Raw genomic sequence first — 27951 nt, 5'->3', positions numbered from 1 at the left:
CAACACTGGCAGGGCAAGCCACTGTATATAAACAGAGAGCAAACCCCACTCCAGTCCAGCACTGAAGATGTTACCTAGCCGGGTAATGAAACATTTGCAAGAAAACAACCAAGCTCAGAGAACCCCAAGGACTCCACAGTTCAACCCTGAGCTACATATATTCTCGTCTATTTTTTCTTTTTTTTGTAGTCTCATATTTCTTTCCAAATCAAGTTTTGCTATCACTATGACATGTATTCATATGAGATGTATCCATTGGAAGGAAGGATTCATGTGACTTTGACAAAGGGCTTTATAAACGGCAACTTCCAGAGAGGTCTGGACTCTCATCCTCCTAAGAGCTCAAATCAACTCACTGGCTGCCCAGAATCAATGGACAGAGTTTGGATTTTGTTACTGCTGACACTCGCCTTGGCAGAGTCCTCTGTTAATCCAAGAGGACTGGTTTGGAACTTAGTAAGTGAATATGGTATAACCTTGTGTTAATCCTTCCAGGATTATCTTCTTTTGTGTTTGGAGATGTATAGGGTTGGGGATCATGTGCTCTTGTCCCATTCTTTTCTTTAAAACAGTATGTTAGCATATGATTCGACTGATCATTTATATCCGAGATGCAATCAGTCTAGGAGACTATGTAGATCAGAACATAATCATGGATCTATGGAATTTAATGGGCATCAAAGTACCTGTGGAATGATTATACAGTTGGTGTCAGCCAACGTAACCTGGTTATTACTGAACGCACTAACATTTGTTTTACGGAAAATGTAGCACTGAAGCTAAAGAAACATGATGCCTGGTCTTTCACGAAAGGACAAACATGAAAAAACGAAAAGAATGGCCAAATTAATGAACTAACCATCTTGCTTCACGCATCTGATCTTTGTTTTCCCTCTAGAAAAACGGGGAGCTGTGTTTGCACAGCCAACAGTGCAACAGCCGCTGCTGTCACCGCACCGATGGATTGAGTTTTGCTCGCTGCGCAGACAAAGCAGCTGAAAACCAAAAGTGTTCCCCAAAGGTGGATGTCATTTCTTTTAACTTCAGATGCCAGTCATGAGAGAATCAGAGAGGCACCTTCTGTTCAGCCTGATGACAATTAAATGTTCAACTAGCAGCACAGAAAATGACTTTAAAGTTACAGTGATACGTCATCCTTGAGTAAAATAAGCCTTATGAGATAATAGCATGCACTGAACTGTTGACATGATTATTGTAGGAAAACGAATATTTTAAAAGTGAGAAACATCTGTATGGAGAAACATCTGTAAGCAGATTCATAGCTAGTCTATGTCCCAGGCTAACATCTCGATTTACTGGACCTCGGGAAAAATGCACAAGATTAGGGAGAGGTTAATATAAGTCATGGAAAACTATATTCACTGCCTGGGGCTAACGCTCTGTATCTTTCTATTTCTTGCAGAGTCTATATGGAGTTTACTACAAGTGTCCTTGTGAGAAAGGCTTAGTCTGTGATGTTGACCAGACCATCGTGGGAAGTATTATCAACTCTGACTTCGGCATTTGCAAGGACCCATCAAATACAATCAGCAGTGAATAAGAAAGAAAGAAAAAATTATGGTGGATAGATTTACCCCAGATCCTTTAAATAGCCAAGCAGCTATTATTACTTTCCTGACAAAACAAATTCCTGTGCTTTTACATACTGCGCCAAACCAACTTGCAATTTGTTTACTTAAACTTCAGTTAGGTTCAAACATTTTTCTCATCCACCCTACCCAAAATAAGACCTTGCCGTAGACTTTTTGTATATTTGGAATTGTATCAGCAAGTGATAATATCTGGCTGACTATGGTTAGGCTTGGAACCAAACCCAGGATGGGGCTGCTAGTGCTTGGAGTAGAGACCACTAGGTAATATTGCCCTGGCTGTAGGCTAGACTGAGAAGTTGAAGCAATATCCTGACAAAGTACTTGCACAAAGAGGTGTGAAGATATACTTTCAAAATGTATGTAGAACCTGTTATTGCTAGGCTTTTTGCTGCAAAGAAAACTTACCATAATCAGCAAAGGATTTTGGGGGGGGGGATTAAGATTGTGGTTCCCACTCCATTCTGGTGGTCTAGCAATGTAATGGACTCTAATATCTTCTCCCTAAGGAGCTTCCCAATTTATCTTCACAACAGCAATGCGAGGCCAGCTGGGGTGAGGGATAGCAAGTGATTAGGTCAAAAACAAAATCATGGCTGACTGGAGTGTCCAGATGCAAGGTACAGTTCAAAGGTATCACTAATATCTCCTCCAAATCAAGCTGGCCCCTGGTGGTTTCATGGACAGGTCTATGCATGTTTCTTTGCAGCAACATGAAGAAGTTTGCTATTGTCTTCTTTGGGATATTTTTTCAACTTCCCAGCCTAGTTGACAGCTTTGGTATGATCCGCAGGAGTAGTGACCCTGCTTAGCTTCCAAGACCGGACAAGATCTCCAACGACCACCGTGTCAAACACGCAGGACTAAACTCAATGACCATATATTTACCACAAACCAGTATTGGCTGTCTATCTACCTGCACTTCACTGTTTATATTTGTCTTATCTATTTCCTATATTCTTAGGAAAATATGGAATGAAAAAAGAAAAAAATAGCATGGACCAGAACTGTCTGCCCCAAATCTCCTCTTTGATGAAGCCTATCTTTATATCTTTATAATGAGCCAGGCCCTTACATTTCCTCTGCACTCTTTTCACTCTGATCATGCATCTCTCTGCTTTCCCACTGCTCTGCTCTATCTTCCAGCAGGTTAATATTCAGTATATACAGGCTATAGCAAAGGTCAGGCCCCACAGGCCAACCCAGTATGGTTTGTTTCCAGAGAAAATGTCCTTATATTAGGGACGTTCAAAGGTCATACATCAAACGAGTAAGGTCGGGCTTAGAAGAAAACAGCAACCCATTTGGACATTTAATAAAATGTATACAATAAATTGTCGATGGGGCCTGACTTTTGGTATGCCCTCTGTGCCCGCCTGCCCGTCCATCTACCACCTCCTTCCCTACCTATCTATCTACCACAACGTGTCCTAGTTTGAGTCATTTGAAGTTGCCGTTCTGAGCTGTTCTATCTTTTGTGGATGACGTCTGGATGAGAATTAATAAAAGTATCAAATGCTTTTCAGTTCTTCATGATTGATCGCACATATCTCTAACACACTGTATTATTTCTGGCGTCAATTTCATTTTAAATTACCTGCCGCTCTCAGTCATGTTTAATTGGGATGATGTAAAAGCCAGAATGAAACTTCCTAGGGGTCATTCTGGACGGCTTCATTTTGGCTTTCACATCATCCCAATTAATCATGACAGAGAGTGGCAGGTGATGCTTAGAAGTAACTTAATTAAAAAGAGTTATAAGAGTAATATATAGATAGACAATAGCTGACATATGCTAAATCATGGTTTGTTTAATCGTAGTTGTCAAATAAGCTACAGTGGCTTGGTTCACACATAAAGCAAAGATCTAAACCATACTCTCCAAACCACAATGGCCGACTTCATACTATGCACTAAGCAAAAGCTGAACAAGCAGCTTGAGGGGCAGTCCAGGCAAAGGGAAGGCAGAGGGAATGCCAGGAGAAGTGGACAAAGAGACGAGTGGGGCTGGCAGCACTTCTGCGCTTGATCTCCAAAGGATGGGCTGAAGCACGCAGGGGTGTGAATGTCACACCTGCCTTAGCATCTTAAAGCAGCCGTGCCCTTCCCTGAATTATGACCGAATGGGAAACCCTGTACAGCCTAAAGGCTCACGGCTCTTCTTTTGGAAGGGATATCTGGGAATTTCTGAAACCAAAGCACATTCTTCAGAAGGACACAAAGATCGGCTCTAAATCAGAAGACGAGCAAGTCAACAAATCCCTTAACTCAGAAACTAAGGAGCCCCCTGTGAAAGACCCGTCTCCATCCTGAGTTCTACTCATTCTGAAAAGGTACTACTGAAGGGCAAGATATTCACTGTTGAAACGGAATGAAATGCAGCAAAAACCACAGCACTCACAGCATGAAGCGGTACTGAAATAGGGTTTTCTTCAACAGGTAATATACATTCATTCCAATTAACATATGTAATCACTGCTGGATAATGGGTTGAGAGTAAACCCTTCAACTATTTTCCGGTGTTTATTCTTTAATCTGTCCAACTTTCAAATTTTCCAAGGTTGCTAATAATTCCTCCTCCTATGTAAGGGATACCATTTGGGCTACTTAATATGGCATGCACTCTCTGAACATTGGAAACAGAAGGAAGAAGTTATTAGAACCCATTAGATTGCTAGACCACCAGAATGGAGTGGGAATGAGCCCCCCACCCGAAAAATGAACCACTTAATCCAAAGACAATTATGCTGGCTGGGGAATTCTGGGAGTTGAAGTCCAGACCTCATAAAATTGCTGAGGTTGAGAAACACTGGGATAGGCCAATGATCTGCCTTAGCAAAAGACAGTTTTGATGCATTAATGTTTTGTCAAAATATAACTGTGCTTAGTTTTTCTCCCTGCTCAAAATTCCAAGCCCGCAGAAGAACACGTAGCTTGAAAGTTTGCTCCCAGCTTCTGAACACACTCATTGACCCTCCACTATTTACTACAGGTTTTGTTTCTGTTTTGGCAGCAAAAAGCCTACCAATAACAGGCTTCTATAGCCAGTATTTTTTAAAGATGCATCTTCTCACCTGTTTGTGCAAATACAAGTTCTCAAGTTTCCTAGCACCACCAATCTGTGCTATACACATATCAGAAAAGGATGTTTTGTTGGTGGCTGAGAAAAGTAGATCAAGAAATAGTTCACAAAAGAGATAACTTTCATGCAGTGCAGTACCCAAGTTACCCATGTTGATTATACTTGCTAATTTAGTCCTATTGCAAGGGGTATTAACGGAATGGCTTCCATGGGTCTGATTCATAACCCTTCTGTCTGAGAATAGTCTTGTTTGTTGTTGTTTAGTCGTTAAGTCGTGTCCGACTCTTCGTGACCCCATGAACCATATTGCGCCAGGCCTTCCTGTCCTTCACTGCCTCCCTGAGTTTGCTCAGTTTCATGCTCATTGCTTCAGTGATGCTATCTAACCATCTCATCCTCTGCCGTCCTCTTCTCCTTTTGCCTTCAATCTTTCCCAGCATCAGGGTCTTCTCCAAAGAGATCTCTCTTCGCATTAGGTGACCAAAATATCTGAGCTTGAGCTTCATTATCGATCCTTCCAATGAGCAATCAGGGTTGATTTCCTTTAAGATTGACTGGTTTGACCTCCTAGCAGTCCAGGGGACTCTCAAGCGTCTTCTCCAGCACCACAGTTCAAAGGCATCAATTCTTCAGCGCTCGGCCTTTTTATGGTCCAGCTCTCACAGCCATACATTACTACTGGAAAAACCATAGCTTTGACTATGCGGATCTTTGTCAGCAAGGTGACGTCTCTGCTTTTTAATATGCTATCTAGGCTTGCCATAGCTTTCCTCCCAAGGAGCAAGCGTCTTTTAATTTCATGGCTGCAGTCTCTGTCTGCGGTGATCTTGGAGCCCAAATAAATGAAGTCTGTTACTGCTTCCATTTCTACCCCTTCTATTTGCCAGGAATTGATGGGTCCAGATGCCATGATCTTAGTTTTTTTAATGTTGAGTTTCAAGCCAGCTTTTGCACTCTCCTCTTTCACCCTCATCAAGAGGCTCTTTAGTTCTTCTTCACTTTCTGCCATTAGGGTGGTATCGTCCGCATATCTGAGGTTGTTGATGATTCTCCCTGCAATCTTGATTCCGGCTTGTGATTCTTCCAGCCTGGCATTTCTCATGATGTACTCTGCATATAGGTTAAATAAGCAGGGTGACAGTATACAGCCTTGTCGTACACCTTTCCCTATTTTGAACCAATCGGTTGTTCCATGACCGGTTCTAACTGTTGCTTCTTGGCCCGCATACAGATTTCTCAGGAGACAGGTAAGGTGGTCTGGTACTCCCATCTCTTTAAGAATTTGCCACAGTTTGTTGTGATCCACACAATCAAAGGCTTTTGCATAGTCAATGAAGCAGAAGTAGATATTTTTCTGGAACTCTCGTGCTTTCTCCATGATCCAGCGAATGTTGGCAATTTGATCTCTAGTTCCTCTGCCTCTTCGAAACCCAGCTTGTACATCCGGTAGTTCTCGGTTCATGTATTGCTGAAGCCTAGCTTGTAGGATTTTGAGCATAACCTTGCTAGCATGTGAAATGAGTGCAACTGTGCGATAGTTTGAGCATTCTTTGGCGTTGCCCTTCTTTGGAATTGGAACATAAACTGACCTTTTCCAATCCCGTGGCCACTGTTGCGTTTTCCAAACTTGCTGGCATATTGAGTGCAGCACTTTAACACCATCGTCTTTTAGTATTTTAAATAACTCAGCTGGAATACTGTCATCTCCACTAGCTTTGTTGTTAGCAATGCTTCCTAAGGCCCACTTGACTTCACTCTCTAGGATGTCTGGCTCAAGGTCAGTGATCACACCAGCGTGGACATCAGGGACATTAAGATCTTTCTTGTATAGTTCTTCTGTGTATTCTTGCCACCTCTTCTTAATCTCTTCTGCTTCTGTTAGGTCCCTGCCTTTTTTGTCCTTTATCATGCCCATCTTTGCACTAAACGTTCCTTTCATATCTCCAATTTTTTTGTAGAGATCTCTAGTCTTCCCCATTCTATTGTTTTCCTCAATTTCTTTGCATTGTTCATTTAAGAAGGCCTTCTTATCTCTCCTTGCTATTCTCTGGAAATCTGCATTCAGTTGCTTATATCTTTCCCTTTCACCCTTGCTTTTCACATTCCTTCTTTCCACAGCTATTTGTAAAGCCTCATCAGACAGCCATTTTGCTTTCTTGCATTTCTTTTTCTTTGGGATGGTTTTAGTTGCTGCCTCCTGTACAATGTTACGGACCTCCGTCCATAGTTCTTCAGGCACTCTGTCTACCAAATCTAATCCTCTAAATCTATTCATCACCTTCACTGTGTACTCACAAGGAATATGATCTAAGTCATACCTGAGTGGTCTAGTGGTTTTCCCTACATTCTTCAATTTAAGCCTAAATTTTGCAGTAAGAAGCTCATGATCTGAGCCACAGTCAGCTCCTGGTCTTGTTTTTGCTGTCTGTACAGAGCTTCTCCATCTTTGGCTGCAAAGTATATAATCAATCTGGTTTCGGTATTGACCATCTGGTGATGTCCATGTGTAGAGTCGTCTCTTGTGTTGTTGGAAAAGAGTGTTTGCTATGACTAGCTTGTTCTCTTGACAGAACTCTATTAGCCTTTGCCCTGCTTCATTTTGTACTCCAAGGCCAAACTTGCCTGTTATTCCGATTACTCCTTGACTTCCTACTTTAGCATTCCAATCCCCTATGATGAAAAGGACATCTTTTTTTGGTGCTAGTTCTAGAAGGTGTTGTAGGTCTTCATAGAAGCGGTCAACTTCAGCTTCTTCAGCATCAGTGGTTGGGGCATAGACTTGGATGACTGTGATATTGAATGGTTTGCCTTGGATACGCACTGAGATCATTCTGTCGTTTTTGAGGTTGTACCCCATTACTGCCTTTCCCACTCTCTTATTGACTATGAGTGCAACTCCATTTCTTCTAAGGGTTTCTTGCCCACAGCAGTAGATATAATGGTCACCCAAATTAAATTCACCCATTCCCGTCCATTTCAGTTCACTGATTCCCAAGATGTCGATGTTCAATCTTGTCATCTCATGTTTGACCACATCCAGCTTGCCTTGGTTCATAGATCTTACATTCCAGGTACCTATACAATATTGTTCTTTACAGCATCGGACCTTCTTTTCGCTTCCAGATACATCCACAGCTGAACGTCCTTTCGGCTTTGGCCCAGCCGCTTCACTCTTTCTGGAGCTACTTGGAATTGCCCTCCGCTCTTCCCCAGTAGCATATTGGACACCTTCCGACCTGAGGGGCTCATCTTCCGGTGTCATATCTTTTAGCCTTTTAACATTGTCCATGGGGTTTTCTTGGCAAGGATACTGGAGTGGGTTGCCATTTCCTTCTCCAGTGGACCACATTTTGTCAGAACTCTCTGTCATGGCCTGTCCGTCTTGGGTGGCCCTGCACGGTATAGCTCATGGCTTCACTGAGTTACACAAGCCCCTTCACCACGACAAGGCAGTGATCCATGAAGGGGGAGAATAGTCTAGACCTAGGGAAAAGTCAGTTGACCCAGGAAAGGAAAAAAACCGAGATAGCTGAAAAGCTCCCTGATCTGGATGATTAGCCCAAATCTCTACTTCTAAAATCAGCATTTTCTTTATCAGTCTGAAGGCTCATACATCCTTTCATCACAATGTTCTAAGGAAATCAACTTGACCTAAACTGGCATACAGAATGAGATAACTACATCAGACATCAAAATGTTTTCAGAAATGGAGGCCAAGGCTTTAATGGGAATGAAGACTCAAGAAGGGCTTCTGGGCATGTAGCCATGACCAAGAAAGGTGGCAAGAAAAACAACAGAGATCAAAGAGAAGGCAGAACAACAGCTTGGGAGTTAGGAATAACAAATATAACTAAAATAAAATCTCCACCGAGTGGAATCTTGAGGACTCCATGGATGCAACTATTTCTTGCCTTGGAACTAATGGGAAAGAGCTTTACCACCACCATTTCCAAGGCTGGGAGGTCTTGGTTCCGCTCGAGCTCAGAATTCTCCATAGCAGAAGAAAGCCCAGTATGGCTTGTATCTGTTCTTTTTCTACTGATGCTACAGCTTGACTCCTTAGCTTTTGAGTTAAGGATTTGTTGGCTTGCTCATCTTCTGATTTAGAGCTGATCTTTGTGTCCTTCTGAAGAATGTGCTTTGGTTTCAGAAATTCCCAGATATCCTTCCAAAAGAAGAGCCGTGAGCCTTTAGGCTGTACAGGGTTTCCCATTCGGTCATGATTCAGGGAAGGGCATGGCTGCTTTAAGATGCTAAGGCAGGCGCAACATTCACACCCCTGGATGCTTCAACCCATCCTTTGGAGATCAAGCGCAGAAGTGCTGCCACTCGTCTCTTTGTCCACTTCTCCTGGCATTCCCTCTGCCTTCCCTTTGCCTGGACTGCCCCTCAAGCTGCTTGTTCGGCTTTTGCTTAGTGCATAGTATGAAGTCGGCCATTGTGGTTTGGAGAGTATGGTTTAGATTTTGCTTTATGTGTGAACCAAGCCACTGTAGCTTATTTGACAACTACGATTAAACAAACCATGATTTATCATGATATGTCAATCTAGCTACTGTCTAGTTTTCCATGACTTATATCAACCTCTCCCTAATCTTGTGCATTTTTCCCAAGATCCAGTAAATCGAGATGTTAGCCTGGGACATAGACTACCGTTAAGCTATGAATCTCCTTATAGATGTTTCTCCGTACAGATGTTTCTCACTTTTAAAATATTCGTTTTCCTACAATAATCATGTCAACAGTTCAGTGCATGCTATTATCTCATAAGGCTTATTTTACTCAAGGATGACGTATCACTGTAACTTTAAAGTCATTTTCTGTGCTGCTAGTTGAACATTTAATTGTCATCAGGCTGAACAGAAGGTGCCTCTCTGATTCTCTCATGACTGGCATCTGAAGTTAAAAGAAATGACATCCACCTTTGGGGAACACTTTTGGTTTTCAGCTGCTTTGTCTGCGCAGCGAGCAAAACTCAATCCATCGGTGCGGTGACAGCAGCGGCTGTTGCACTGTTGGCTGTGCAAACACAGCTCCCCGTTTTTCTAGAGGGAAAACAAAGATCAGATGCGTGAAGCAAGATGGTTAGTTCATTAATTTGGCCATTCTTTTCGTTTTTTCATGTTTGTCCTTTCGTGAAAGACCAGGCATCATGTTTCTTTAGCTTCAGTGCTACATTTTCCGTAAAACAAATGTTAGTGCGTTCAGTAATAACCAGGTTACGTTGGCTGACACCAACTGTATAATCATTCCACAGGTACTTTGATGCCCATTAAATTCCATAGATCCATGATTATGTTCTGATCTACATAGTCTCCTAGACTGATTGCATCTCGGATATAAATGATCAGTCGAATCATATGCTAACATACTGTTTTAAAGAAAAGAATGGGACAAGAGCACATGATCCCCAACCCTATACATCTCCAAACACAAAAGAAGATAATCCTGGAAGGATTAACACAAGGTTATACCATATTCACTTACTAAGTTCCAAACCAGTCCTCTTGGATTAACAGAGGACTCTGCCAAGGCGAGTGTCAGCAGTAACAAAATCCAAACTCTGTCCATTGATTCTGGGCAGCCAGTGAGTTGATTTGAGCTCTTAGGAGGATGAGAGTCCAGACCTCTCTGGAAGTTGCCGTTTATAAAGCCCTTTGTCAAAGTCACATGAATCCTTCCTTCCAATGGATACATCTCATATGAATACATGTCATAGTGATAGCAAAACTTGATTTGGAAAGAAATATGAGACTACAAAAAAAAGAAAAAATAGACGAGAATATATGTAGCTCAGGGTTGAACTGTGGAGTCCTTGGGGTTCTCTGAGCTTGGTTGTTTTCTTGCAAATGTTTCATTACCCGGCTAGGTAACATATTCAGTGCTAGAATGGAGTGGGGTTTGCTCTCTGTTTATATACAGTGGCTTGCCCTGCCAGTGTTGGTGGGAGTGTGGGTTTTTTTTTTTTTCTTGGTAATTCCTTGATTAGGGTATTGTTTACCGCTTGATTGTCTGTCTGGTGTTAATCTTGGTGTTAATCTCTGCTTATCTGGGTGATGATTGCTGGCAAGGAAATGTTCTGATCTTTTCTTTCCTTTTTATTGTCTTTTTTGCAAAGACAAAAAGGCTCACAAAGCCCAATATTCTACAGGCCAAGTACTGGTAAGGTACCAGACAGAAGGAAGTCCTGAGGAAATCAAAGATGCCCAGTACATTTTGTGGTCCAGTCACACACAGTACTCACACCAACACAGTCATCACCATAGACAACTTGCATTCAGCAGCGATTATCGACTGGAGAGACTCCTTTGGCAGTCAAAAATTCAGTCATGGTACATTGCTTAAAGTACACTGATAAACACTCATTGCAGGCTTCCATTTCACAAACAATGGCAACACAACCTTTTCTTGTAGCAACTCCCCACCAGCTGAAATGAAAAAACCTGCTAAAGAGCACGTCGCCGCTTCTAGCACATTAGAACTGCCATCTGTTGGCCATTTATAACATTGGACACATTACTTTTCATTCAACCCTCATACCTATCTGAACTACTTCAATCTATTTTCCCTTTTAACTCTGTCTGGGCTATTTATCTTGAGTCTTTCAACTTATCCCTAGTCCTTCCCACCCCCTTTGTCCCATAGTCTTAAACTCCTAAAGGAAAGGTGGGATATAAATTTAATAGATAAATAAATAAACTAAGTATTGCTTGCATGGCCTCAGTAGACCAGGTGCTGAGTGGAGGCTGGTGTTATTTGCTTCTTCCTTCTTGAAGGCTATAGTCAGGGATTTTTCTTTTTTTTCACCATTGGCTTCTTTGACTTCCTCGGGACTTCCTTCTGTCCAGTACCTTACCAGTACTTGGCCTGTAGAATTTCCGGCTTTGTGAACCTTCTTGTCTTCCCCATCCACTTCTATGCTGCAGGGCTCCTGGAGTTGACTACAGAGTCACTAGTAATAGGGCTTATGTTCCTACACCTGCTGGCACCTGTTTGTCAACTGTTCTCATCAGGAATGTTCTTCTGATGGTATAATAACCACCAGTGCCAATCCAACAATCAAGTAACTCTCTCAAAAGCCCTGGGAAAACATTTCACAGCTTTACAAAAAGATGCCAGAGTTGGTGTCAACTGGACCTCTGGGAACAGGATCCATGTGTGTCTCAGCCTCTACTCCCTTCACTTCTTATATCTGGGGAACCTTCAATATTCCCAAACTGGAATAAACCCTTTCAATGGGTTGGTTGTACCTGGAAAAGGTTTTTGTGCTTTTGAATCAGTGTTGACTCCTGTAAACTGCCTGGACTAGTCCCTGCAGTTTTCTTGGCAAGGTTTGCAGAAGCGGCTTGCCTTTGCCTTCTTCCCAGAGTGGAGAGAGAGTGACTGGCTCAAGGTCACCCCAAAGTCTTTGTACCTAAGGCAGGACTGGAACTCACACTTTTCTGGTTTCTAGCTTAGTGCTTTAACCATACTATCAAACTGGCTCTCTATATGCAAAAGTGCCAGCCACTAAATTAAGGGAACCTGGCTTGATGTTGGCTCAAGACAACTCTGCATGTAGGTTTCATTGAAGAATCCATTCAGTGCTCATGATGCCTAAATATGAAGCTCCTCAATGGTGTGTGTAAAATTATTAAACCAATATCAGACTAACAATTCAAACAAGCTGTAGCATCCACATACAAGTTTCTTAATACAGTATCACACCAGATTTCCTTCAGGCCCATTTTTCTTGTGCTTGTGGCATGGTTTTAAGAAAACATCTTCAGGAGTGATTGTGTTTGCAGATCTACAAAGATTTGGATTTGGTTTACAGGCTGTGCTAAGCTATGGTTAGCTTAACCATGGCTTAATTTATTCATCACAATTGACTGGGTTTACACAATATCCCAAGCTATAATACGCTAAGCCAGCCAGATTTTTGCAAGGTGTAATGTATGAATGTAGTTTTGGAGCAAAAACACTGAATGGTGTTTCCAATGCTCCAAACTTTAAATATATAATAGAGAGGACATGGTTAGTGTTCACCATATCAGTGAAGAAAAGGTACTGATTTTTTAAACTCTTCAGACAAGCGCTTTTCTGATTTGGGAGAAGCTAGAATATCTGTCTCTTTTGTGATTTTTTACATAGAGACAGAAAGGCATTTTCCTCTGTTTGCCAACACATTTATTAGTCTCTTTTTCCTCTGCACAACTGCCCCCTTCAAATGCTGTTGTCACTGTCATCTGAGCTAGCAGCTGGGGGAGAGTGAAAGCTATCCCTGGGTTCCTCCACGACGTGGCCACTGCTCTCCACACTGATACTCTGAAGGGGGTGGAAGCTGGGGTCAGCTCTCTCAAGGGGATGGAAGCTTTGGCCAGTCTCATTGGTGCCCTGGAGCGGTACGAAGCTGTGACCACTTTCATTTTGAGGAGCATCAGAGGAGGGGACAGTTGGAATTAAAGGTTGGTCGTCAAGGGAGGCATCTGCAACCTGGCTTTGTCTAGTGGATTCAAGAGGGTAAGCACTGGTCTCAGACCCCAAACTATGCCCAATGCTGGCCCTGCTTTCTTCCTTGTTGAGCCTCAGGCTGAGGATCACTTTGCAAGCCTGAGACTGCACCTCCTCTTCAGGATGGATAATGAGAGCCAGCAAGCGGTCAGAGAGACGGGAATTGTCGCCAAAGATAGTTTCATGGAGGGAGTTATCGCTGTATTCCCACTGCATTGACTGGTACTGTGGAGACTGGCGCCCTTCACTAAGTCGTTCCACAAACACTAGTATCTCATAAAGCAGGTTCCCAGGTTGAGACGTCTGGAAGAGGTTCAGGAATTCAGCAGGTGCCTTGGAGGGAGAGATGAAAAATGCTTCATCAGTTCAGGGCCTTCCCCATCATTCTTTCCTCTCTCCCCATTACCTCACATGTATGAAGCTGAGGACAAGTGATGAAAGGTAACACTAACCCTGGCTCCCCCATTCTCAAGGTGGACATTGCATATTATTACAAAAAAAAGGGGGGGGGCAAAAGAAGATATCAACTTGCATAAATTGTGATTGTATATATCATTTTTTTTAAAATGTAGCAATTTAAATACAAAGCTCCTGCACTTCATGAAATGGAGCAGGACTGTGACCAAATCATCTGCATGCTAGCACAATCTGTTGTCTGAGAGAAGTTGATAGGCAGCTTCTCCATTGTTAAGTGTCACGCTTACCTGTCCATCTTTTGAGGTAGGCCAGATCAGGAAACACACATCACAAGGATTACAAGAATACTACTATACTGTTGTAGGGTGTCATAACAATAGCTTGAAAGCCTGCCAGAGCTTTCCTCTGCCCATCTTATACCAAACATAATCAATGTAGGGTTATTTTGAATCTTTTTCCCAAGCTTTTTTCTTTCCCAGGACTGAGTTGTCATTTACTTTCTTTTAATGTTTCTCCTAACAACTCTTGCATTCCTTTGTCAAGGTTATTTCTGCACTCCTCTATTTTATCTCAGAAAAAGATGAGAAGAAGAGCTATTTCTGGATCAGGGCTAGGAGGAACTAGCATATTCATGATGGGTAGACAGGGACAAGTCTGGGTCAAGCTGGATGCTAAGAATATGATAACTAAGTGCTTGACCCTGCCTATCCTCCCCCTTTAGAATGTAGAGAATGTCAACAGATGAAGGTTCAGATTTAGGAAAAGCTGAAACAGAGGCTGTGTAGGATCTGGAAGTTCCCCATAATTTGATGAGATGAGCAATATCTAGGCCTCTAAAACAATATCTCTATGTTGGCATTTGAATCTGCTCACTAAATTCTCACTGTTAAGAACTGCAGTCTCTTGTTCAGTTGCCTGAGATTTTAACCAATGCTGTTTGTCATTGACCAAATGTATTTATTGCAAACTCAGACCATGTACTAGACTGTTGATTGTATGGTGTAACAAATGGGCATTCTTGTTTCTTCTGCTCCTGACTTGGCTTTTATTTGACAACTGTTTTGATTTGCCATAGATTATAAGGCTTTGTGACTAATTTCAGCCATAAAGCAGGGCCTTCAAATCTTTATTTATTGCTTCCAATATTTCATAGATTTCTAGATCTTAGGAAGTCAAAGCTTACATATGCTGTTGCTATGTATTCAGATCTTATAAAGAAGTAAATCCCAACCCCCAAACCTCTCTGGAGCTCCCAGAAATTCCTGCTAGGTCCTGCTTTCTCCCACCCCACCCCAACTTCTTACCTGACAATTCATGATGTCATACAGCAGGTCCTCCTTCTCAGTGAGTGTATCAAGAAATTTGAGAACTTGTACCTGTTCAAACAGGTGAGAAGATCCATTTTAGAAACTGTCAGGGAGGAGAAATTAGACCCTTCTAGATGCCTTTGCAACTAAAACAAATTTCAAGAACAGAAGAAAAGAAAAGTTCTCTAGCAAATAGAGAAGGCTGGCTGTGCTATCATTTTTTCTGTTGCTGTGGTTGGCCATTTCCCCACAAGGACTTTATGCATCATCTAGAGTCATCCAACCATCATAAGCCAAAATAACAATGAAGAGTACAGACTTCATATCACTTCAGTGATGGCTTGGTGATGCTATGAAGATCCTGTAAGTCACAACTGGAGAAATAGCCTAACACAGCATCCAGGGGCACTAGGTTCCTGAAAGGCCAAGCAGTGCAGCTCAGTGCATCAACTCTTCCCTATGCCAGCCAATAGATTGATTTCCTTTCTTCATTTGCAGGGTGGGGGAAGGGGAAATTGAAGTTTGAAGTTTATTTACGGTCCAAGACCACTCATAAAAAACCCATCAAATACAGCAGAAGGAGAAATCTATTCTGCTGAAAAATAGCTTTTTCCCCTTTCTGTTTTTACTCACTCTCTCTTTTGCCTGTCTGTATGAGAGAGAAAATGCATGAGGAGGAAAGCACTTCCATCAATATATGTTGATTAAGCATGCCTCCAGAGCAGTGTTTCTCAGCCTTGGCAACTTTAAGTTGCGTGGATTTCAACTCCCAGAATTCCCCAGCCAGCATGGCTGGCTGGGGAATTCTGGGACTTGAAGTCCACTCATCTTAAAGTTGCTAAGGTTGAGAAACACTGCTCTAGAGCATCTATGGTAGATTACCAGTTGCAAAATATAGACATGAATCAGACTGGTTGAAGATTCCATGTAGCGCTTTCTAGTCTGGCAGTAGTTATGCAAAGCTGGCTTCATAATGAAGTGAAAGGGAGTATGAATTCTAATAATTATTATCTGCATTTCTGATGTTGAGGTTATCAATGTAACAAAACTGACACCACTTGCCCAACACAGGGAGGTATTAGCAGGCTTCTCATGATCCTTATTTTTGCAAATGTTAAAAAAAACCCTACCAAACTATACTCCAGTGGTTACTAGGTAGGATTAGTGCCCATGAATAGGTAACAGCAGTTGGGGCACAGAACAGTGTGCCCTGGAAAAGGCCTGAAGAAGAACCTTTTAATATTTTACTGCAGGCCCAACTTTTTTGCTCTATTTCTAATGTTCAGGTTATGAGAACCATTATGACCATTTTCATTCAGCAAAAATTGCAGTATCCATGAATAAGAGAGAAGCATCAGCAAGGTTTTAGGATACCCCAAGGTTGACAAAGAGTACTAACAATTTTTTAAAATATCAGGGGAAAAAGAAATCCTATCTAATGAGGACCGAATATGCTTAGTGACTCACAGAAGACAGGCTGAAGGGGGCGGTGGGGGTGGGCAGAATTAAAAACTAGGTTCAGAACTGAGTCAGAGAACTAGAATAGATCAGAATTCGAATTGCTGCACCCTGAATTTAATGATGCATTTAGAGGAAAGATGCTGAATGTGATCAACATCTCTTTATAGACGTGAAGCTGCATTTCTGCCCTGCGCCAGGGTTAGCCAGTCTCAAGCCCCTGGGCTTACTGAAAGAGAAGAAGGTCCCTGTGTGTTGTGTACCTTGGCCAAAGTGTTTGCTGTGAGCAGAATGTCCATAAAGTTTGCAAGCTGTGTTCTCAGCAATGCATGTGTGTCATCCGGTATGTGCAACCCATTCAGCAGCTTCAAACCAGCAGTTTGCACATCGTTGTCCCAGTCGCTTGTCACTATCTCAATGACTTTGGGGACAAATTCCTGCAAAGAAAAATACATAAGGACAGTTGAATTCTCTTTTAGCAGTTGACAATCTCCTTTGAGAAGCAATGCAAATAGTTGATTTCTGACTTGATAAGGGTACATCTCTAAAGTTAACTGCTGTGCTTCTCAACCTTGGCAACTTTAAGATGTGTGGACTTCAACTCCCAGAATGCCCCAGCCAGTACACTGGCTTTAATTTAGAATTTGTGAATTAAAAACAACAACAACCAAAATCAAGTCACATACCCCATTGCCATAGTGCCCTCTAGCGGTGGCTGAAGTAATGTCTTTTCATTGAATATGCAACTCTAAATTCAGTTGAAGGAGATTTTTGTTTTAGTTTTTAAAAATTCATGTCAGCCCCAAAAAACAAACTTTTTCTCATCTTTTCCTTGATTTTTGGAAATATTAGGGTTCACATGTATATATTTATTTCTTTTCTTCTCATTGTTAGTTTCAGCCCAACACATCTCTATTGGTTATGTGGAAACAAAGTATCTTAGGAATACCACTAAGACGAGGCAGATACTAAATTGAGCAACTTGCTCTTTTACAAAAAAAAGTATATCCTTCCCCCATCTTTTAACTAAGGAATGGGTTGCCCTAGTGGAAATTTAAAATTGACTAGTTATGTAGTAGTTCTGATTCACAAGTATTCAACATTTGTGGGAAAACAAGAAATGAGAGATTCAGAAGGATTTTTTTTTAAGTTATTGTTTATGAATGTACTGCATTTCCTTCTGGGTCTCTTATTTTTTTCTAAATTATATTTAAATATACCTTTATTAAAGTAGTCACAAATTGTTAAATATTATTCTTCCTATAAACAGATACTGTAAATTTATTGGTTGTTTGGAATTCCTTTAAGGTGTATGTGTGTGTGTGTAGTCTTGTTTATTTCTTATGCTTTATAAAAAAAAAAAAAGGTGAAAAAGTTAAACAGGAAAATATGCTTTTGAGCATATATGCAGATGATTTAAACCCCCAATTACACAAAGTGTTTATTCATGCTAAATAGGAACACAATTCCCTTTAAGTCCTTGAAACAAAATAATCACTGAATCATATAAAGGAAAAATATTGGGAGCAAAGTAAAAGACCTGGTAAATTACTAACCTCTCATCTGAAATAGTTGCAAGAATGTAATATTATGCAAACTAGTGAGGATGCCCAGGAGATAAGAGAGATGGATAGTTTATGAGTCAATAAATCAACTTTTAAAATTTTTTACTCTTGATTATGTAATACTCGATTATGTAATGCAGAGTCACCCATTGGGGGAGACAGGCGACATACAAGTTTAACAATAAAAAAAAAAAACTGAATTAAATATAACAGAGGAAAAAAGTAATCAATTTTTATATAACATAGCTCTTCCTAAGATTATGTAAGACAAAGCAGCTTATTTAGCTGTGCTTCCATCTCACCAAGGAATAATAGATATCACTATGAAAACAGGAAAAGCTCCTTGTTGTCCCATTATGTATTATAAGACCTATATTGAGGTTTCTGCCCCAGTACATTTCAAAGTCTAAAATGGTGCCTTTTTAAGTAAGGTTTTTCCAAGCTCCTTTGGTGAGATTATATAACTGTGATTTTGAAGATAGGTAAAGATCATGCTCACTGTGCAAATTATTGTCCAATTTCCTTACTAAATGTTGATGCAAAAATATTGACCACAACCCTGCTATGTACTCTGCCAGCAATTTTGCTTTTCATCATCCATCCTGCCCAATCTGGTTTTATTTAAAAAAAAAAAAAATCAAGCATCTGATAATTGAGAAAAATTAAAATCAATGGTGGAGATTTTGAATGACAGGAAAAACCTTAGAAATGGTGCAGTAGACTTTTTTGAAACATACAGTCATGTGAAAAAGAAAGTACGCTCTCTTTGAGTTCTCTGGTTTTACGTATCAGGACGTAATAAAAATCATCTGGTCCTTAGCAGTTCTCAAAAGTAGGTAAATACAACCTCAGATGAACAACAACACATGACATATTACACCATGTCATCATTTATTTTACAAAAAGAAAGCCAAAATGGAGAAGCCATGTGTGAAAAACTAAGTACACCCTTACTGCTTCCATAGGTATGAAGAGGCTAAGTAGCAGCTAGGTGCTGCTAATCAAATGCCCTTGATCAATTGATCATCAGCAAGTGTGACTACCTCTATAAAAGCCAAAGTTTTAGGAGTTTGCTGGTCTTGAGCATTGAGGTGTATGTTAACACAATGCCAAAGAGTAAAGACATCAGCAGTGATCTTAGAGAAGCAATTGTTGCTGCCCATCAGTCTGGGAAGGGCTATAAGGCCATTTCCAAACAATTTAAAGTCCATCATTCTACAGTGAGGAAGATTATTCACAAGTGGAAAACATTCAAGACAGTTGCCAATCTTCCCAGGAGTGGACGTCCCAGCAAATTCACCCCAAGGTCAGATCGTGCAATGCTCAGAGAAATTGCAAAAAATCCAAGAGTTACATCTCAGACTCTACAGGCCTCAGTTAGCATGTTAAATGTTAAAGTTCATGACAGTACAATTAGAAAAAGACTGAACAAGCATGGTTTGTTTGGAAGGGTTGCCAGGAGAAAGCCTCTTCTCTCTAAAAAGAACATGGCAGCACGGCCTAGGTTTGCAAAGTTGCATCTGAACAAATCACAAGACTTCTGGAACACTGTTCTTTGGACAGATGAGACCAAAGTGGAGATGTTTGGCCATAACGCCCAGCGCCACATATGGCAAAAACTAAACACAGCATATCAGCACAAACATCTCATACCAACCGTCAAGCACGGTGGTGGAAGGGTGATGATTTGGGCTTGTTTTGTAGCCACAGGACCTGGGCACCTTGCAGTCATTGAGTCAACCATGAACTCCTCTGTATACCAAAGTATTCTAGAGTCAAATGTGAGGCCATCTGTCTGACAGCTAAAGTTTGGCCGACATTAGGTCATGCAACAGGACAATGATCCCAAGCACACCAGCAAATCTACAACAGAATGGCTGAAAAAGAAAAGGATCAAGGTGTTGCAATGGTCCAGTCAAAGTCTAGACCTCAACCTGACTGAAATGCTATGGAGGGACCTCAAGAGAGCTGTGCATAAACAAATGCCCGCAAACCTCAGTGAACTGAAGCAATGTTGTAAAGAAGAGTGGGCCAAAATTCCTCCACAACAACGTGAGAGATTGATAAAGTCATGCAGAAAACGATTACTTCAAGTTATTGCTGCTAAAGGTGGTTCTACAAGCTATTGAATCATAAGGCATACTTAGTTTTTCACACACGGCTTCTCCATTTTGGCTTTCTTTTTGTAAAATAAATGATGACATGGTGTAATATGTCATGTGTTGTTGTTCATCTGAGGTTGTATTTACCTACTTTTGAGAACTGCTAAGGACCAGATGATTTTTATTATGTTCTGATAGAACCATAGAACTCAAAGAGGGTGTACTTCTTTTTCACATGACTGTATATGGCCTAAATGCAAATTTTCTCCTTCTTTATCAATTGGATCAAAATATAGCATTCAATTCCCTTTGCTGAGATTATTATAAATGGAATTATCTATTTTACTATTATGATGTCATATGGAACTCATCAAGAATGCCTTTTATTTCCTCTAATTTTTAAGTTGATCAGTTCCATCAATCTGCTTGAAATAACTTTAAGGTATAAGCCTAGGAATATCACTACTGTATGCCAATATATCAATCTTGAAGTAATATTCATTTATACAGCATTTATAAATTTGATGAGATTTTAATATCAATAATGTATCACTAGCGTATAATAACAGTTCTGTATTACATTCTAGCTACTGTTATGTACAAAATGCTCTGTCTAATAAAACAGGCCAATTGGGAAAAAAATTGGAAGATTCTGGCAAGGAAATATAATTCTGATCCTTATTCACATATTTATACTTTGAGGTAATCCTAGTGTAAAAGGGTCCTTTTGGAAGCCAAAGGCAATAATAGTTTAGACCACACTATTGTCAATCAGGATGAATAATTTGATTTATTGCAAGAAGAATCTGGAATGCATAAAATTGTGAAATGGCAGAATATTCAGTTAAAACATCTCTCGATTTCACAATTTGGTCAGGTGCACTAGGACTGTATAAACTCTCAAGCTATTATTAATATTGGAATGTCTTCCAGATGCTTTGATATGTACAGTATTTTTTAAACAAACAATTAAAAAGTATCACTTATTGGAATTTAGCTATTTGCAAGAAATATTGAATATTTCATATTAATAAATCATGGCTAAGGGTTTTAAAGAATATTAAATATGTTTCCTATAATCTTAAAATGAGACTAATTCAACAAAAGATTCATTTCTACATTTACTAGCCACTTGAGTGAATATCTACAAAGGGTTGACTAACAATTTATATTAGAAGTATAAAGTGGTTAAGATGCTGGATTAGGAGCGGGAAAACCTGAGTTCTAGTCCTTTCTTAGATAAAAAACCAGCTGGATGATTTCAGCCCTTAGCCCTAGAAAGAAGGCAAGGCGAGGCGTCTTCCAAAAAAATCTGTCTAAGAAACTGCATGGACCAGTCAATGTAGTCACCAGAAGTCAAGCCTGACTTGAAGGCAAAAAAAGGTAAAAAAAATAAATAAATGAGGGGACACTCATTCGTATAACATCTGCATCTTATACTTATTGCCTTATTTATTTATTTTGGTTCAATATCCATAAGTTTGTTTGTTTATAAATTTTATTGCTTTTTAATTAATAACAAAAAGAAAAAAAGACAAAAATAATAATACAGAAGAAGAAAGAAGAAAATATTAAAAGCTGGTATTACAAAAAAGTGACAAAAATTCAAGAACAAAAAAAACCTTAATGTAGTATACCATTATACAATATATTTCCAATACATTTATATGACTGTAATTTTTTTTAACCTACTATATTTTGTATAAAGGAGTCCCATATTTCATTATACTTATTCATACAAAGTCTACATCTATAGGCAATCCGCTCATAAGTGGCAAATGCAATCAGGTCTTCAATCCATTGACTGAATGGGACCATACATTTATCTTTCCAATGTTGCAATATCTGTCTTTTGGCCATAGTAAGGGCATGAAGAATCCATTTACATTATCCAGATGTCAATTTCCATATACTAGGTATATAGTTCAAAAGAATATTATCCTCTGAAAATGTTAGCTTTTGTTGCACAATCATGTTTATATACTGTAGTCCACTACTTTCTCCCAAAACAATATCCATAAATTTTTTAATATGGCCTTACAAGTTCAATATTATTTAAAGATATTAATATACTTCTGAATTATATACCCCAAACCTGAAATTCATCACAGTGTGAAGAGATGTAGAGTTATGAAGTATTGGGGCCCTCAAAAGAAGTGACTCTTCCATGCTGGAAAGACAGTGTAATCCCAGGTTTACATATTAGACCAGTATGTGTTTTTATGAGCTGCCTATTTATTGCTAGAATGGAAAGACTGATGGATATTATTTCAAATAATCAAGATTTAATTAAGTATTTAACAATTAGGATAAATGATTTTCTATATGTTTTGGGATTTTTTTTCTTCTCTCCCTCTCTGGCTTTGGAAGGTTTTTTTTTTCTCTCCAGTTTATATCTTTCTTTATTCTTGTTCTTCTTTTCCTTTTAATTTTTAAAGGAATAAAATTAAAATATTACATATATGATGGAGATATGAACAGAGATGCATTTTTCAAAACTTAAAAGCAACTATGAATTGCTGCTGTGAGATTGTTAGACAATGGTGGGGTTTTTTCTCTGTGTCAATTTCTAACTGAGTTAATTTAGACACCAGCCCCCGTCCTGCAAGGGAAAATATGCAAAGCAGAGCACTGAATAGCTTTGTTCTCAGGGTTCATTTTATTAATTAAAAATTATTTGTATCCCATCCTTTTGAATAACGTCTCAGAGTGGCTTACAAAAATACAATTTTGAAAGTAAAATACAAAACACACTTTGAAAAAACCTAAAACATACAAAAAGGAAGCAAAGCATAAATCAATAGCAATTACAAGATTTAAAAAATCACATCTGTAGAAAGTTATGCTGAGGTCAGAATCCTTACGGATGGCTAGGCAGCTGATAAAATCCTTAATGCTGTTTACGTATAACAGCCTAATATGATTATATATGCCTTATATTAAAGTTACTACAAGAAATTAGGCACCCTAGAAATATTTTGGGATTCATACACAGTTTCCATAAATGTTTACCTGGATTTTGATTTTAAACCTCCAGATGGCAGTGAAGGCTTTGAGGGCATTCAAGGCCTCAGTTTTGGTGTCTTTATCCTTATCATCCAGGAAAGAGGCCACTACTTTTACGTCATCATTGGTGCAATCACTTGCCTAGGAAGTAAGAAAGAAACGATCACGTGGTTATACGCATCAGCCTTATCAATCACCAACACTGGAATGTGGCAAATATGTCATATTCACCATAACACCATGTGATCCTCATGATGCAACATGTGGTGGTGAAGACACCAAACAGCAGGCAGTATGTAGACAGTAAAGGGTTAACTGTCAAGAGGGATGCGGCAAATTTCTGTTGACATTGACCCTGAAGGGCAATTCCATTTCACATTGGCACTGCAGATTCTGGGGACTGATCATTTGCAGGGAAGGCATAATCTTCATTTTATTGGGATAAATGCCAAGCTTAATCCAGGTCTTTGTCAATTCCACCTGCCAGTATGCACAGCTGGCATCTTGACTTTTTTTGGTATTCCCCATGGGCATTCCTGTGGAGGACAGCCTTCCTCCTCTCACTCCTTGAATGTGTTTAATTACAAGCCCCATTAACTCTGTACTGTGATGAGGGGAGTTGTAGTAAAACATATCCAGAGGGCTTTAGTTTTGACAAGACTCACATGGGATCATGAATCACTGGGCAGGGAAATTGGTAGGTGGGTAAAAAAATACATAGGTCTTCTTACCACTGGAGTGGCTTTGGGGTTTTTTATTTTTATGTTTGAATGGGATTTGATCTCTAAATATGGGGATGGGTGCTTAACATATACAGTAGTACCTCGGGTCACGAACGCTTCTGTTCATGACCAATTTGGGTCACGAACAGCACTGTTCACAGAATTTTCCTTTCGTTCTTGAACGCCGGATCGGGTGACGAACAGGATCCGTGGCCATTTTCCCTCCCGTGACACGTGGTCGTGGCTTCCTGTAGGGAGGGGGACTCTCCCTCCAAACAATAACCACCTCCCCACCCGCCTTCCTGTCCTCCACGCCAGAAGTTGCGTCGAGCAAAGTTAGCATTCTCTCTCTTCGTACTGTACTTTGTGTCATATTTTTGTGGTTTAAAAACAAAACAAAACATATGGTTCAGAACGGATTAACCGTAATTACATTGAACCTTATGGGAAAATTTGATTCGGGTTGCAACCAAAATCAGTTGGCGACCAAATTTGGAGGGGTCAGAACGGATTAACCATATTTACATTGAACCTTATGGGAAAATTTGATTCGGGTCGTGACCAATTCGGGTCGCGACCAGAGTCGCGGAACGAATTAAGTTCATGAACTGAGGTACACTGTACTTAGCCTCCCTAAGTTTAAAAAAGAGCTAGGAAAACAGTTGCTCTCCAAAAGATCTCTGTATTATATATATATTACACACGGATCCTAGGCTTATCCTGGGATGAAGTAGGTCCTAAATACCTGCATTTAAATGTACATTAGGACAAAGGTAGTATCCCCTTCAGATTCAAGGACTTCATGAATGATGCACAATGCAGCAACAGAACAGTAATTCCACATCTGCTCCAGGTCTAATCAGAGTCTAATTCACCCAGAGGGCTGGTGTACAGGTAGGAAGTGCTGATCTGTGATCTATGAATGTACCTTTCAGTTTCTGCTGAGAATCTGACCTAATTTTTCCCAGTGAAAGAGGCACCTTAAATCTCTCCCAGTAAAATATTCTGCAGAATCCCTCATCCTTTTTTGCAGAAAAAGTACACAGTCTTGGAAATTCTAATGGAATGAGGACAGGGTAATAATGGAGCTTTAAAGCTGAAGTTGTTGAGCTGTAAACTTGTGCAGCTGCATCAGGCCCAACCTTTCTCATTGCATTCTACAATATGCCCTGTAACTTAGAACTTTCACCTCAGATTCCTTCAAGTAGATACACTGAGCGATATTATGAAGTGTCATCCTCTTGGTGTCATCATCTAGGTTGGGACTGAGGGACATCAGAAGTCGCCTGAGCTCTCCTGGAACAGTCACTTTTATAGATGAAATTTGGTAAGATTCTGAAGACAGCCCTAGAAGCAATAATTCAAAAATGAAATTCCAACTCCATGGAGCTCAAAGATGGTTTAGAATCCCTTTACAGACATTCATGCACCAGAACATCCTGCATACTTCTGAAGCAATCAAAAGAAACATATTAGTCCAGTGGAAGACAATATAGGACCTGTGAACATTTCCCCAAAGACACCTTCCTTGACACCTGCCCAGATTCTCTGCTCTACCCAATTTTTTAAATTTTTAAAAATTTGTTTTCATTTTTTAAAAATTGGCCACTGGAATGCTACCAGCTGACTGCCAGACTCTAGCATCATATTTACTCTCAGGAAGGCCTCCGAGCCTCACAAGAATCTAGTACTTTTGGGGGGGGGGAAATGTTCATCCAGATTGAGGCAGGACCAAACAAACAAACAAATAAATATGTAAAAATGGCAGGTCATAACAGTGCTTTGTTTAGAAGTAGGCCCATCTGCCCCCCAAAAAGTCAAAGTTAAGTGAATTTCTGCATGGCACAGTTTTGGACTGAATAGTCTCTTGCAACTATATGATTCTGTGAAGTGGTATGACATAGAATATTTTGGCACAGCTTGATTGGAAGGAGCAATTTCCTCAATTAGCCTTCTGATAAATGCATATTTTGTGATTGGCTACATTAATTATGGCAGAAGTTCTGTGAGAACCCCCATATGCTTTCAGTATATCCAAATATATTGACAGCCCTCCCACCAGTTGTCTTCCCCCAGTTTTAATCTCTATTTGGGCATAAATAAGGGGGGGGGCGGGTGTCAATATACAAGTACTTCCAGTAAGTCTCAGCATATTACTGAAATAACATCACTTTCTTGTAGACATTCAGTACAAACAACTGCAGGAAATTCCTGTATGACTGAGCACTCTCAGTTTAAGGTTTTTGTCTTTCCTAAAATATGGTAATGCCATGAGATTCTTTGTGTTGATATACTTGCCATTTGCATATCATTTTTAGATAACATTTCATGCATCTGGTGAAATGAACTCCAATGCAAAAAAATCCAGATGCTGTAAGAAATTTGTTCATCTTTAATGTGCCACAACTCTCCCTCTGAAATTTACCTGAAGCTGATATTGCTGATATTCCTAAGGAAGCTAAAATCAATGTATCAATGTTAGGATCCTCCCTCCCTTTTTTTCAAATTTAAGGATTAAAAAAACTCCAAGATTGTTATGAATTTATGCAAAACTATGGTGCTGCTACACTGGTGTACTACCAATCTTTGTATTTCCAAAGGAATATTATAGAGATGAAGAAGGTAAGAAAAGGGTATCTAAAATGATAAAACTTTCTGAGAAAATGTTACAAGTTTTTCAAGCTTTTTACTTACACAATCAGCAAATAAATGAATTAGTTCACAGCAGATGTGTATAAAATTATACATGGAGAAAATAAGAAGAATGACATTTTCATAGTATTAGAACCTGAGATAATCAAGTGAAGGTGAATGATGGTTTGAGATGCGACATTTCAATGCAGCCCAACATTGAATTATGGAATTCATTCCTATACAATGTAATAATAACACCAACTAGGATGGTTTTAAAAGAGAATTAGACAACAACAAAGACAAGTTTATGGAGGAAAAACCTACTAATGGCAGTAAATCTCTCAGTGTGAATTGCTGGAAAACACCAGCAGGAGGTATGCTGTTGGCTTATGTCCTCCTTGGGGACTTCCCAGAGTTATCTGATCAGGGGTGATGACAGCATATAAGGCACCCTTGTCCAGAATTCCACTTTGATCCCCCAAAAACATTTTTTAAATATTCACAATTTATTAAATATAATTATAATTATGCAAGGGCCTGCTGAGTCAGTTTCCATCACCAGTTTTGCCAGCTGAGTGCACATGCACAAAGTCAGCGAGCCTGTGTTGTTGATATTGAATCTCAATCTCAATCTCGCTCTCTCGCTCTCTCTTGCAGCTGTGCCCCCTTCTCATACAGTGTCCTTGTGTGGTACACACTGGATTGTTCTCGGGAGAAAATGCTTGACTAGACAGGCCATTAGTCTTACACTTCAGTAGGTGGCACCTTCTATCCAATCTTGGCTGATCTTGGAAATCAAGCAAAGTCAGTCCTGGCTAGTACTTGGATTGAAGGCCATCTTGGACCTTCAGGGCAGTTGGTTAAAGGGAGAAGTTGAAAAACATTGTGGAAGAAGATAATGGCAATGTTTGTGTCACTGCAAAGAAAATTGCATGGATGCCATATTCAGCAGCCCAGCTGGACTCAAGGAGTCTTTACAGAGCAGATACAATTATCTTGCTAACAGGGATAAACTAACATAGCATTTGTTTTAAAATGTGGCTGCAATAAAATGGACAGAATTCTCTGATAGCAAACAATTGATTTAAACTTTTTGACATTCCTACTCAGCCCAACATGTCTTGCACCCCCATTTCTCCACCTCACTTTGGCCCTATAGCTTGCCACATTCTAATCAGTTCTTTCCCCCAGTGACCCTTGGCCAAATAAGATGTAGTAAGTAAGCAGCCTCTTCTGCATTTTCCAGTTCTCTTTTTCTTTCCCCTTATTTTATTTTAGTTTAACAATCGAGATGACTCATAAGTGGTAAAGCAAACATAATGGCCATAGTGTTCCAGGAAGAATTGGAAGAGATAAGTGGGAAGGGAAAAGTCATCAAGTTCAGAAGCACAAAGCCTGAAAGCAGAGTAGTCTGTTACAAATAATAATGGACATTGGAGAGGTGACCCAGAAACAGAGAAATCATGGGAAGTGGCTGAGGACATCCACTGCAGATGGAAACATCAACCTTTTAAGATGTTTCCCATTTGCTGTACCTGCATAAGCCCAAACTGCT

General features: G+C 40.0%; 3 protein-coding genes across 3 annotated transcripts; 1 reads left to right on the top strand and 2 right to left on the bottom strand.

Annotated features, from left to right (window-relative positions):
• Positions 1 to 309: 309 nt before the first annotated feature.
• CLPS (colipase) lies at positions 310 to 3130 on the top strand. Its single transcript, XM_007426564.3, is given in 4 exon segments — positions 310 to 456; positions 899 to 1021; positions 1424 to 1558; positions 1560 to 3130. Coding segments are annotated over 4 exon segments (372 nt in total). The 5' UTR covers positions 310 to 372; the 3' UTR covers positions 1590 to 3130.
• A 6293-nt stretch (positions 3131 to 9423) lies between these two features.
• Positions 9424 to 10330, bottom strand: LOC148214204 (colipase-like). The gene is made up of 2 exons (XM_088153397.1): positions 10180 to 10330; positions 9424 to 9737 (listed from the first exon to the last, which is right to left on the bottom strand). Exons 1-2 carry the CDS (start codon positions 10261 to 10263, stop codon positions 9576 to 9578), a joined length of 246 nt encoding a protein of 81 aa, XP_088009523.1. The 5' UTR covers positions 10264 to 10330; the 3' UTR covers positions 9424 to 9575.
• A 2444-nt stretch (positions 10331 to 12774) lies between these two features.
• Positions 12775 to 25109, bottom strand: LOC103055520 (armadillo repeat-containing protein 12-like). The gene is made up of 5 exons (XM_025165630.2): positions 24952 to 25109; positions 23047 to 23181; positions 16631 to 16804; positions 14907 to 14978; positions 12775 to 13518 (listed from the first exon to the last, which is right to left on the bottom strand). Exons 1-5 carry the CDS (start codon positions 25036 to 25038, stop codon positions 12898 to 12900), a joined length of 1089 nt encoding a protein of 362 aa, XP_025021398.2. The 5' UTR covers positions 25039 to 25109; the 3' UTR covers positions 12775 to 12897.
• Positions 25110 to 27951: the final 2842 nt, after the last annotated feature.

This window comes from Python bivittatus, unplaced genomic scaffold, assembly GCF_059951505.1.
Source record: "Python bivittatus isolate LINGU-HERP-01145 unplaced genomic scaffold, Pbiv_v1 ctg000700_np1212, whole genome shotgun sequence".
Classification (NCBI taxonomy): Eukaryota; Metazoa; Chordata; class Lepidosauria; order Squamata; family Pythonidae; genus Python; species Python bivittatus.
The sequence above is the reverse complement of the archived record's forward strand: the minus strand, read 5'-3'. Positions and strand labels throughout refer to the sequence as shown.